Here is a 13,660-nt window from a genome sequence, read left to right on the forward strand (position 1 = left end):
CGCTGGACGGCTATGGTTATTTAATTTACCCTATCCTTTTCACGAAGTTCATAATGAAAAATGGTTATGGTAGGATTCGATCCATCGTTTACCACTTTGGAGACAATTTCCTTCATCACTAGACTACAAGATCTTGTGCTGAACGGACATGGTTTTTTTCATTTTACCTTTTCACGAAGTTCATTATGAAAAATGGTTATGATAGGATTCGAAGCATCAATTTACCACTTGCGAGACCATTGTCTTCAGCACTAGACTACGAGATCTTTTCCTGAACGGACATGGTTTTTTGTTTACTTACGCTTTTGAAGACATAATGGAAAACTGACATGCTTGGACTCGATCCCACAGTTTGAAGCATGGGAGAGCATTGCCTTCACCGCTAGAACGGCAGTACTTCAGGCGAATTACTACTCTATTTTATTTTACTCACCCTTTTTTCGAAGGATTTTATATAAAATTATATAGGTTTACTTTGATGATGATGATTAATTTCCTTGTTTAAAACGCACAAAATTGAATCTTATTCGTAGCTTTAATAACCTAATACTATCAATATCAGGTATGGTCCATTGAGCAAAGGAGGAGCATTACTACGTCATAAGCTAGTTATATGCGGCGCAAGTGAAGCTAATGGTTACGGTGCGATTTTTTTAAGAAGTGATAGTTGACAGTTGAGTGGAGACGTATAGCGACACTGCGTGTGGTTATCAACACGTTGGTTGTGCACAACAAAATTTGAAAGTAGAACTTAAATAATCATTTTGTCGAAACCCAGGTGTATTTGTTATACATGCAAAGCTTTTGGCTAGTTAACCCGGGGCCAATTTTAACTTGGTTACCTAACAATAATATATTGGACCAATTTTTTTTTTAAATTACTAAAAAACTTAAACAACCAATTTTTTGGTTGGTTTTACCAAATAGAATTGACAAAAAAGATAGGAATCCGTGACAACATGTTTTTATATAAAAACATATTGAAAAGATTGTATGAACATGTTAAGAACAAGGTGGCTCATGTGATAGAATATTTCTATTTGTGTCCAGAGACAATGACCGATATTAATACAACCCAGGCCTAGACGACAGTCTGGCACGGTTCTTCTTCAGTTGTGGGTAATACCCAGTGAGGTCAATACGTCAATGCCTACCGGATGACTGAATTTACACTTTTCATTCCGGAAAATAGCACGAAATAGTCTCGGCCCACAAATGAAATATGATAGCTTGCAGCTATAAAAATAACCACACTGGTGCACTCATTTTCTTTGATAAAAAAAAATAGAATGGGAATAAATACTAACAGTAATAGAAGACATATCTTAAACTAAAACTAATAAAAGAAATAAAAGCTTATGGTTTAAAATGAATTTATTTCGGTAAGAGTAAAAGTTTACACGACGCGTATCTAAAATCCTAGTAGCTACATTCACACGCAATGCTATACATTTCAACACATTTACCTGTCTAAATATTGTTCACGTTAGCAGCGTGTCGCTTTTCGCGTTCATAATTATACTATGCATGCATTTGGCTATTACAAAGTACTTAAAATTACTGCATGAAAAGCTTCGTTTTATCTCTTATGGGAAATTTTTTGACTCATTTAGATTGGCGTGGTCCGTGTGGACGCGTATAGTAATATAAATTATAGAGGGGTTTATTGCTGTACTATAAGTATAAAATTTCTTATGCATGTGAACTGGTTTCAAGCTGAACGACGAGTATAAAATTTATCATGTGCATGCATGTACATCGGCGGATGGTAAGGAATTGATACTCTCGAAGGAAATAGAAATAAAAATTCTCCTTATTAGTAGAACGTCATAAGCATAGTTATAGGCATACTCAGTTAATTAAGTTTACAACGTTTTCGAATGAATGGTTACGTTCTCAGCCATCTTGGATACGCGTATCTATCGTCAACTATTTGATATTTGTTCACAAGTATCCCAAAGGAAATGAATGAGAATTTGTAAAAAAATTTTAACAACTTTTTGTAAAAGTATTATTAAAATCTTGCACGTGTGACAGAAAAATTTAACTGCAATATTTTCCTTTAAAAACGTCTTCAGCCTTTTTTGTACGGCAGTGCGGTGTAGCTTGAAATTGTTCTATATATAACAAATAAATGTTGCTGAGGGAGATCGTTACTTTTGTTTTAATTTGACATGGATTGTTTCGAAGTCATATAGGCTAAGATAGCAGAAAATTGAAAGCTCGAAGCATTCGATAGCAATATTGTATAGTAAGGACGCTAATATCTACACGAGTTAACTATATAAAACGAGACGCAAATCCACGCGCAAAATTTCTCCTTATCCAATAAAACAGCCCTTGTAAAGTTTTCTGCATAACGTAGTCAGTCACGTGGCGATAATAAAATTGAAATCACGTGATAGTGTCATAAGTGATATGCCGAATGCTCGCATCAACATTGCTAACTAACCAACAGGAATGTGAAATGTATAGATCCTAGTTTTTCAATCGGTTAAATTGCAGCAAACAATTCTAATAGTTGGACATCTTCAAAAAGACTATTAAATGTGAGTGTCATAACAGGCACAACTACTACTTTTGGCCACAAGCCACAACTATCTCGCACTGTCATTGCATGGATCATTCTTCATCATTTACTACGAACCTAATTGAACTATATTTCAATAAATAACTATGTTAGAGACCATCTACTGAATTCCATTTCCAAAACTATAACTTTTCCTGATGCTAAACCAACAGCCAAACATCTATATAAATAAAACAAAAAAGGCATTGTTAGCGGTATAGTGAATTCAATAAATCGTGTGTAAAGTAGTAATTCGCGACACACTGGAAAGGTAATAAAATTTTAGAAACTAATGCGGTTAAAATGATTTGCAATGCACGTATTTGATGGTCATGGCAATTTAAAATAAATCCAACCATTTAAATAATTTGAACGAACGACACCCAAAGAAAAGGTAGTATCTTTTTTTTTATACTTACTTGCAATCTTCTGACAAAGACATTGTACGTATACTGCTCCCATATGGTGGAAATGAATGCACCTTTTGCATGTCCCTGGTGCGCCAGACTGAAACTGTCTTACTAAATCCACCAGTCAAAAAGAAATTACCATCTCGTGAGAAGCACGACACCTAAAGATAGGGATTGCACGCATGTGTAAGAAAGATGAGAGGGAAGTTTCTTCGTACATGAAAGAAGATGGTTGTTAACATCAAGATGGTTATTTTACAAATATTCTAAGGTTTAACGTTACGCCACAGATTCCAATGGTGGTATAACAGGCTTGGCAATCGGAATGTGGTAATTTTTCACTCCATGTATGCGCAGGTATTGTGATTAGTTAAAAAAAAAAATGTGCGCAAGTTCGTATCAATGACTCGTGTGTAGAAGATGACTCTTAATTTATTGCACTAATTTTAACCTCATCGTTGTGATGTCGTCAGGTGTGGGGTTGCATGGTCTTTTAAAAGATTTACTTCCAAATTATATTATATTCATGACGGAATTTCAAAAAATAACCATCTGTAACAAGATGTGATAAAAACGAAGCAACTTACTAGAACCTGATCTTCCAGCGCTGAGCTTGCAAGATGTTTTCCATTCACCGAAAACAATGCTAAAACACCTTTTTTGTCTGCATATGTGGCAAGAATATATCCTTCACCCGATATTGTGACGGCAATGGGATGGCTGCAGCTTGACGGCTCCACCAAAGTACACAAAAGTTCACCCATTAGCGTGTGCAGTAAGAACGAACCATCTAAAAGGGTAAATTACCAATGAATGCACGGGTAGATGAGCCACAAGCACAATGCTGACATTACTGTTGCCAACGACAAAATATAACACGCAATTGCAGTCTTAAATTTTATACATCACTCATCATTTCGTTAAACGCTACAAATACGTGACATGGAAGCCTATTTGGTAACAAAATTGTTAAAATGGCGAGGCGAACCTCAAATCCTATTCCAAAAATGCCAAAAAAAATCGCTAGACGAATACTGTCTGTAAGAAGAAATGAAGCCATGCACTAGCTACGATATCAATGATAGATATGTCATACCTTGTGAACCACTGACAACCAATCCTAAAGACGAGCTCACTGCGACACAAAGTACAGCAGTCTCATGACCGGTGAGAATGGCACGCGGGGAGGCTGAATCGCCTAGAAATTGAGTTACAAAACTGAGTTGGACGTTAATGTTATATGCCATGCAGGGGCCGGTTGTTTGAATGCTGCTTAGCTTAAACAGTGGATAAGCTGAAGTTTAGAAATACTGTCATACATCTTGTGAATCGTACGTACATCTTATGCTATATGTACTTCCATATTATGAAAATTAAACTTTTTACATCGAAATATTTCAGCTCACTTGTTTAATAAATAGATCATTTTAAACAATCATCCTGCATGGATATGGAAATGTGTTTAGTTGAACGAGAGCACAAGTGTATTTCTAATCGGAGGGGCAAGATTAATTTCTATAAAATGGAAGATCAAATTCACCTAGAAAATTATTGTCAATTCGAATCGTCTCTAATCTTAAATCGTGCAAGACAAACCTGGTCTGCCATTAGCGGATATCCGCTGCTGTTTATCGTTCCAATGCCACACGAGCAGGGTCGCATCACGTGAGCCAGAAACAATAATTGCATCGTTAGCATTCTGGCCAATGGCATCGATGGCATACGACAAACTAGTAACGACGTCCCAATGACCAAACACGCACTGATGAAGCTTACCTAAGAGGCACAGTAACCTGTCATATTTCGACAATTACTGCCAAATGTTTTGATGGCAATTTGTTCATAACAGCCTGGCCAATATTATAATGTTTCGTCTATATTATAATGTTTTGTGGGCAGGCTATGTTTCGTCCCACTACAGCAATAAATTGGTAACATGAGTACACCAACTTCATCATAAAAGTCGACAAAAGTCGATCTTTACGCTCATGAATAATAATAAATTTTTGGATGCAAAAAAGAGCATTACATTGGCTAGATACCAGTCAGCTAAGAATAAATTATATTGATATTAGAAAAATAAATGACAATTAAGTATTATTCAGTCATATGTATAAGTATCGTTTTAATCATATTTCTAACTTATGCCCAATACATTAAAGCTGCTTTGGAAAATCCAAATGCCAAGTGATAATATATTATATATAAACACGATTGACACATTGAGTAAATGACATATTGCATCTTGTTACGTGTGTTTACTCACACAACGGGAAAAATATGTTTAATGAATCACAAAAACATAATTCATGTAAGGATACAGATATAGGGGGAACTTGTAGGGCGATAGGCCAATCGGATTGGCAATAGACAGAAAAAAAAGAATAAAATAAATAACATATTAGTATAGAGTACCCCTCCCATGCATAAGTAATGGTTGCTGGAGAGAGTTGCCGCACCTTGCCTGTGTAAGCTATAGCAAAAAATATACTTACCGGTATCTGTAGAGAAAATCTTGAAGCTCTTATCCCAGTATCCACAGGCGATTATAAAACGATTATCAGCGGTGACAGAGAAACAAGATGAAGTGGGGGTAACCGATTGGTCCAATGGTTCGCCGAGAAGACGGCTAGGATGGACAGTTTTGGAACCTAAAATAAAAAATTCAATAATTGTCAAACTTTCTTATAAAAACAATACCATCAGTCTGGCAAGTGCAATCGTCGAATATTCTTCTTTCATTCCAAAACCATTTTCACTTTTTACACAAAAAGAGACTTTTGAATATATCAGTTACAACTACGCGCAATTCTAGATTTGGTACGGATGAATTTTGGACCTACAGGTAATATATTTTGGTGGTTTAAAATTTCACCCGAACCATTTTTTTGGTACCGTACCAAAAATTGGGAGTAGTGTAAATGAAGCTTTAAGCCCAAGTATTTATGGTACTCAATGGCTGTGAAATAGGACTTTGTGGTACTTTATGGCACTTTATGGCTGTCGCCTCATAAAACATATGTCTCAAGCTCATTGCATAATTGTCGAATATAACTTTAAACTCTAAATTCGGAATTTCCTCATGTTCAAAGTCAAACTTACCAATCAAAGGATCCGGTTCAATTTGGATATTTTGTAAAGGCGTTTCTCCTGGAGGACCTGAAATGCAAATGTAAAAATCACCCGTATATCAAGAGAATATGCATAGGGTAGCTGATGCCTACGTCGAATATTGGTTGAGTGGACTTAAATTCAAACAATACATAGACAGGAAAACAAGGTTTTATTATCTTATATTATCTATTGTTCAAAATACTTAAGACACGACCAAAATTCGACGTCTATGTCCCCTTTATAGACGAGGAGAAAATAAAAAATCAAAACTCGCAAACTTTGAACTTTCTGTCTAAAATTGAAACACAAACCTGATAGGCTTATCCATCTATTGAAAGAGAAGCACTGGTTACAGCTTATTGCCACTAGCCCAGGAAATTGCGGCACCGATATGTTTAGAGCAATTTGGGTTACCGGAATACTTGGTGTGATACTAAATTCCAGGTACGCACCTACGAACGAAGTAAGAACACATTTATCGAAAGATATTAATAATTCTATACTGAGATCATGAGTCATAATGCTATAGCTATCGTTTTCTATAAGTAGAAGTATTTGGGCTTTTGGGGTGCTTCATGATATACCGGATCTTTACCCTTGTCAGCCTGTTGCTAGTTGAAAGCCGTATTACTCTAACGAAAATGTTTGCATACAAGAGGAACTTGCTTAGCTAACAGCGACAATTTTACGTTAAAATGCTGCTAATAAGGACTCAAGATTCAGCCAGGAAAGTAGAGGAAACAACTAAGGAACACAATTTTTTGTGGTAAATAAATGTTGTGGATAATTAAGTATTTCAAGAGTAGTTTCTTACATTTACTGTAGTCGAATCCTTCTGGTATCTGTGAGAAGAGGAAAAACTTTTAAAATTGAATGTATTAAACGATGAAACATCAATAAACAGTAAGATTACAAAAAACAAGAATCGAAAAATGTGTCGACTAATTATATACAAGCTATTTCCCCAAATTTTTTCTGAATAACTTTTTTGATTTTTGAAGAGACTGGTTGGGTGATGTGTTGCGCCAGGTGGAACAAGTGATAAGTTAACAATCAATTATATGAACGAGAAATGGAACCATAACGAGTTGTATAACGACTTATTTAGAACTATGTGTATAATCAAAGGCAAACCTTGCGGTACAGGCGAGGCTGGTGTGGTTCAGTAAGGAGTTGAGCTGGTGTCTGGCCAAAGCTTTTAATCTGTTGTTCCACAGCCTGGAATATAACATAAAGTCGAATTTAGTAGATAGGCATGTCTGTTACACGTCATGGTACAGACAGTGGGTCGTATATTAAGTATACGAACTTCAAAGTGGAAACAAACTGAACACGTGTTCTATTGCGACCTATACACGGAAGATAGCCAGTCAATCACCTCTCTCATGACATGGTCCTGTATAGAGTTTAGATCCACTCTTCCCTCGTATGTTAGGTAAAAGAACACATTAACAGCACGCTCGGCCTCGACTCCTGCAGACAAAAAGCGAACTGTCAATGAAGGTGACTAAATACACCAAAATACATGACCAAATACATTTCACTGGTGTTTACTAATTACCATCTACTGCCCATGTTGGAATACACGTCAAATCTTGCGAAGATATACCACCTACTCATCACCTACCTCTTTGTTTAAAACCAAAAATAAGATCAATCCATTTATGAAGATTGGACGAGACAATGTCAGACTCCAGTGCCTACAACAACAACAACAAATAATGCCTCGTCTTTTCTTTACGGAAGTAAAATTTAGGTAAAATCTTATGAACGCCTGGGTGAAGGCAGTAACAGTGTTTCGCAGGGTATTTCAAACACGCGAACGCCATCTATTCATCTTTGATTCAACGGAAGGGGGTGCAAAACAACGGCGCTATTGTTAGTTTAGGAAACTGGACTGCATATACCACCCCGAATATCCCTAAGTGAAGTGGACACTATAGGGATCGATGTACAGCAATCACAGTGGTTATGCTACTAACTGGTGGAATGTGCTACTTACAGCTCGATGTTTAGCAATAAAATCTTCGGGAGAATTCGCCCATGGAGGTAACTGAACGTCATCGATAACTCTTCCGTCATCGTCGACTCCAAATTGAAACTAAAAAGTGAACAATAAATTATGCAATTTGCATCATGTATCTTTTAGTAAATAGATGGTTTTCTATGTTGCAATAACTAAAATAAATAAGGTAATATAATACAGAAACGAGTTCTCAACAACGTTTACATGGAATAAAAAAGCATGCAATTGTACTTGATTGGGAATAAACGTAGCTCGCAGTTCTCTGCCACATACCCTGTTAGAATTAACGAACATCTCAGGCAAATAATACAGCTCTGGAATTAGCTCCTAGAAAAAGAAGGAAAAATCCAGAAATACATTGAGACGTGCGAATCCGAAGGAAACATATACAAAGAAAACGGTTTTCACCACTAGTTATTGAAAATTGTATTGTGTGTGAAATTCTGTTAAATTAGTCGAAAGCTTAAATTTCAGTAATACTAAAGGTTTAAAATAGTGGTCAAGTATTTGAATAAAATATTGTTTTATATGCAACCGGTCCATATTTTCTTGCCAAATTTCTTGAATATACTAACGCGTAAATGACAGTTGAGCATGATACTTTAAAGTTTGACTCACCTTCACGTCTGATGTATCACGTTGACAGTTTTGCCAAGCATAAGCCAAAGAGGAGAAAGTGCGTCCTGGGTGATCGAACATGCCACCTTGCATGTTCAAAAACTGACTCGCAAATGGCTCCTAAAAAATATGTTCTGTGAGATGGAACGTTTAAACGCCATCCTTGTTCATTTACCTTGTGCATATATCTTCTTAAATTGTACATGTAACTTTTTAATTAGGGTTTTTGCATTTTACTAATTAACTAACTTCTTCACGGAACAAAAATAGAGTTACTGGACAATATGAGATGCTAAAAACCCAAATTCTCCAACAACCTCTTCGCAACAATGTAGCTTTGACATAGCATTTCTATTTACCCAGAAGTCGCTAGAAGTTGTGCATATCAGAATTAATAATACTTACAAGCCTTATCAACCAAGCCAAGGTAAAACCACAAGTTGAGTAGTGCGTGCCGTAATGGAAAGGCGGGATGTCTTCACTTTTGTCCCAGGAATTGAAGCGATCCAAAAATTGTCCGAGTCTTTCTGGATTTAAAGCGCCAATTGGCTGGAAGAAAGAAACAAACATAAACACAAGTAGACACACAACATTTTATATTTGAACAATTCTGCATTTGCAGAACACATACAAATAAGATCGTACTTTATTAGATGCATTCCAGACTTAATGTCCCTATGAAGTTACATATTTTGAGGGTATTTGCACTGCTGCACGAATTTCCTGTTGATGATTTTAAAAATAAACCATTCATCTGACCAGTATACAAGGTAAAGTAGTAAGGAAATTATTTTCAGCCATTATTTGTCACTTTTTCGTTGAACTCACTCATTCTTTAGAGCGAATCTATACACAAAGACCGAGCAGGCGATGAAGAAAATTCTTGTATTTAATTTTGAGGAGAAGAGGAAGTCAATATCTACTAATTCATTCTCGAATAACTCGTAGAATTTGAGGCATATACGGTTGCACAGCTAGTGTAACCAGATTCTTCCATTTATAGTGATGTACTATTTGTAACATGCCTAAACGAATCGAAAAGACAACGAAATACAAATTTCAAAACATTACCTTTGACAAATCGCGATAGTTGTTTGGATCATGGAGGTCTAATTTTTCAGACGTAAAGTTTTTTAACACCCACGGAAAGACTGGATACTGGTTCAAATCATTGTATGTGCGTCCTATAAGTCAACAGTTACACAGTGAGTCGTTGTATTTTCAAAACAGAAACGCTTTTTAGAGATAAACAAAAAATCTTTTCTTAAGAGTTATCCTGCCAGTACCCGCTATCTTGTTAATGAACATAAGGTATTGGAAATTAGAAATCTCTCCTTGTTGCCATCTTTGAGTCATATTTGATTTCTGAAACAGTTGTTTCGGACTGGCCAAAGACGTCGCTCTAGAAAATAAAACCGGAACAGACGTTTTTTTCAAATTCCAAATACACTTCTCATTGGTCGAGAGTAACTATACGTATTTGCTATTAGATAACGAAAAGAAATATTAAACATGCCTATTGTTTTACGGGCAGCGGCTTTGTTCATTCATTTTTACACAAAGGTTGCAATATACTGGGGAGCAAAATTCAGAATATAAAACTACTATGACGTCAATTAAACTTGTGTTTGGGCATGCGTAGTCCGGCGGATTGAGGGATAGCAAATGTGCAAAGAGCATGGTGCAAAAATTCGGTAAAAATATTGTACTTGCATATCACTCAAATTAGTCTGGCTTTTTGTGACACAAACACCACGTTGACAAAAATGTAAATTAATTAGATATGGGGCCAAAGGGAAAATGCAGGAAAAATGCACGGAATCTCTAACATTTTCGTATATAAGCGGATATATCAAGAAGAGTAGAAGGTTTTGACGTAGCTCTATTTCATTAAAACGGAAGTAAAGGAGTCACATGCAAAATGCCCATTACAAAAATGTATTGTTATTAAGGTACCATTGCACAAATTGCGTAAGAAATGAGGCAATGTCGCTAATAGGTCAACTTGGCGCTCCTGTTTCACGGACGTAACTTCGTAAGAGAATATAAAATGAACTTTACCATCATTCTCTGATTTATAATTTTGTTTCAATTTTTGTGCGCAAGCCAATTTTAAAGTGATCCACAAGAAAACTCCCCCTGGAAACATTGCTCGACAGTTTTTTTAATATCAAGGCACAGCATGGAATATTTCAAAATGTTTTTCTGGAATAGAAGCGATTCTTCCTCGATTCTTCAAAAGCAAGATTATAATCATTTTGTTGAGCGATTGATTTTCTTCAATTGAATAGTTGAATGTCGAATTTTGGGAAAATCTTTATTTTATACGTACTATGCCTTCATTTTCTTGTGAACGTCGCAAATTTGCTCTAAACAACTATCTATACCTTGTTTGCAATAACCCATAATGAGGTCCAACCCCCACGACAGGCAAAGCCCGAACCACCTTTCGCACGGTTTGATGATCATCGAAGACAAACATCACTGAGTCTAAGAGAAAGCAGAATAAGATAAAGACAAAGGGGCGTTGGTATACAACTCTTCCACATGTCGGGTAGTTAAATCATAATTACTACAAAATAAACAATGCTAATAGGCCAATCCTGTCGTCAACGATCGTTTTACAAAACGAGCCTAAAAAAAACTTGGCCGCACGCCAATGCATTCAGACTCATCCCTCTGGTATATTTCGATGGGAAATTCCAATGAAGCATGGTCGTAACTTGAGTTTTTGAAGACTTAAGTTCACCGTTCACCCACATAGCTTCCAGTGCGTCCAGTACAACAGTGAGTTGAGGGGACTAAAAAACGTAGGCGTGAAAGTACTTACTCCGCGACGTAAGAAATATTTCCACACCACAATTTTGAAGTAAATAGCGTCTTGAAAAAACAGCTTTGATGTCCTCAAAAGACCACTTCCCATGCAAAAAGTCAGCATACACGGTTACCTGAAAGAAGGTATTTCAATCATCAATTCCTTGAATCTTCAAAAAACATACTTTTAAGTTTTAAGACGTGATTTCAAAGGCAATTTTTGATCGAAAGTGGAATTGTGCGTACGCGTGATGAAGAAATAGTATGGGGTTCCGCGTGGAAAAGATTCGCATCGCCCGTGACTAGGGTTCCTTCTACTCATTGAGAAAATTCAATAGAATCACTCATTGTGCAACTACCCGCGTTTTAGGTAGATATAGCTAAATTGTTGCGATTCGTCTGTGGAATCAGTTTCATTTTTTGAAAACGACTGAACATACTGTTGTACGAAATTGAAAATATTCGAGATCAGGACGGTTCCGGTTAGAAAATCTGAACAAGGTGGTCCATTATTCAAATTATTCAATTATCTTGGAAGATGATATGGAAAATGGAATTTTGGGCTAAATGTCCTGGTGGTATTGAAAATAAGGAAGGCGTGTGGTACATTATGAATAGAACACAGATGCTGACCCAGCAATCGATAAAGAGCAACTCTACTTTACATTTAGGTTTAACACTTATTTATCGCGACCGAAGGAAACATTATGTTTTGTGGACGACAGGGGGTCGGACGGGCGAATTTCGTCATTCGCACGTGATTCGCTCTCGACCAATAAAAAGAAACTAACAGCAAACTTTGACAAGTGATATATAATAATAAAAGGCATTCCAAAACCACCAACAACCATAGCGATCAAAGAAATAAAAATTATTTGGTGGATGCTTCTATCCGGCTTTCGTAGGACCGGCCCACAATGAACATTCCCGAATGCCTCAAAATAAAATATAAAAAATCAATTTGATTATAAAGGAATTATTAGAATAAAGGGGAATAATTCAATAACTTCCTTCAATTTAGGCAAATTGATTAATTGAAGTTTTTCGTAACGCTTCTTGGCACGGCTGTATTACGGCCGTTAAACGGAAGATGAGACAACAGGCGGTAAGAAAAAAATTTCACCAAAAAAGCCCAATGAGATGTGTAATTGAACCCGACATTTTGGGGGCGATTAAGGGACTTGCAGATTACCAAACCTTATAACTGAACCATATTTTTCTGTAATTCAACTTCATTGTAATTCAACTACTTTTCAGACTTGATCAGAGGTCTTTCGACATGTATAGAAACTCAAAAGCAAAACGTTTCTATTAAAATAGACACTGCATGCGTTTCAAGTTTTAATGCACGTGCATGTAGTTTATATAGCGATAAAGGATTTCATCATCAACGATCACTCGCTTATGTTAACGTGTGAAATAGTTTAATATATTTCTGATGCGGCAGACTTTTCGTAAACAGAAATTCAAAACAATATTTCACAGTTCGACCTAATGAAATCTTACAATGCGAAAGAATACATAGCAAAGAATGAATTATATTAACCGCATAGCGGTAGGTCAGATTTGGCTTTAACGTACAATTTCATTCCAATATATTTCAAGATGTGTTATAAGCGCCGTCAATAACGAATATAATTTGAAAGATGTCATTATTCATGATGTTCGACACGTTCGTCGTCGAAGTGTTTATTGACATAGGCAAAATTAACATTTGGCTTCGAATTGTTGCGTAAAACTTAAAAAGAAGAACAAAAACAGCACATTTTCAAGTTTATTACAGTTAATCCGATTTTCGTCTAATTCATGTTTTCAATGTCCTCAATCATGTCCACTGGAAATGGACTACATACAATATATATAGAAAAAACATCAAACACCAATATCTGTCCGGTAGTTCGGTATCAAAATGCTTCTTTATGACACTTCAGGCCATACGATAAAACGGTCGATTTTCAATTGAATCCATTGCTGTTAAAAATGATTTTATTTGGATAAACGGAATTTTTTAAATTAAAATTTGTTTGAAATCGACCACAATTGAAAACATTAACTACGAATATCTGTTCCGTAGTTCGGAATCAAAATATTTCTTTAAGAAATTTAAGG

General features: G+C 36.1%; 1 protein-coding gene across 1 annotated transcript in view; it reads right to left on the minus strand.

The window, feature by feature from the left end:
- Window positions 1–1,366: 1,366 nt before the first annotated feature.
- LOC114531987 (neurobeachin-like) overlaps window positions 1,367–13,660 on the minus strand; it is a 46,249-nt gene continuing 33,955 nt past the window's right edge. Inside the window, exons 34-53 of the mRNA XM_028553583.1 lie at window positions 11,568–11,685; window positions 11,125–11,227; window positions 10,024–10,139; window positions 9,809–9,921; window positions 9,143–9,286; window positions 8,738–8,857; window positions 8,393–8,446; window positions 8,096–8,194; window positions 7,721–7,793; window positions 7,472–7,566; window positions 7,228–7,311; window positions 6,908–6,935; window positions 6,405–6,545; window positions 6,082–6,138; window positions 5,475–5,630; window positions 4,576–4,755; window positions 4,076–4,177; window positions 3,567–3,769; window positions 2,989–3,140; window positions 1,367–2,750 (exon numbers count right to left, since the gene is read on the minus strand). Of these exons, the coding sequence (XP_028409384.1) occupies window positions 2,675–2,750; window positions 2,989–3,140; window positions 3,567–3,769; window positions 4,076–4,177; window positions 4,576–4,755; window positions 5,475–5,630; window positions 6,082–6,138; window positions 6,405–6,545; window positions 6,908–6,935; window positions 7,228–7,311; window positions 7,472–7,566; window positions 7,721–7,793; window positions 8,096–8,194; window positions 8,393–8,446; window positions 8,738–8,857; window positions 9,143–9,286; window positions 9,809–9,921; window positions 10,024–10,139; window positions 11,125–11,227; window positions 11,568–11,685 (2,214 nt within the window). The 3' untranslated portion in view covers window positions 1,367–2,674. The remainder of the gene's footprint in view (window positions 2,751–2,988; window positions 3,141–3,566; window positions 3,770–4,075; window positions 4,178–4,575; window positions 4,756–5,474; window positions 5,631–6,081; window positions 6,139–6,404; window positions 6,546–6,907; window positions 6,936–7,227; window positions 7,312–7,471; window positions 7,567–7,720; window positions 7,794–8,095; window positions 8,195–8,392; window positions 8,447–8,737; window positions 8,858–9,142; window positions 9,287–9,808; window positions 9,922–10,023; window positions 10,140–11,124; window positions 11,228–11,567; window positions 11,686–13,660) is intronic.

This window comes from Dendronephthya gigantea, unplaced genomic scaffold, assembly GCF_004324835.1.
Source record: "Dendronephthya gigantea isolate DGI-Jeju-01 unplaced genomic scaffold, DenGig_1.0 000076F, whole genome shotgun sequence".
In the NCBI taxonomy this organism is placed as follows: domain Eukaryota; kingdom Metazoa; phylum Cnidaria; class Anthozoa; order Malacalcyonacea; family Nephtheidae; genus Dendronephthya; species Dendronephthya gigantea.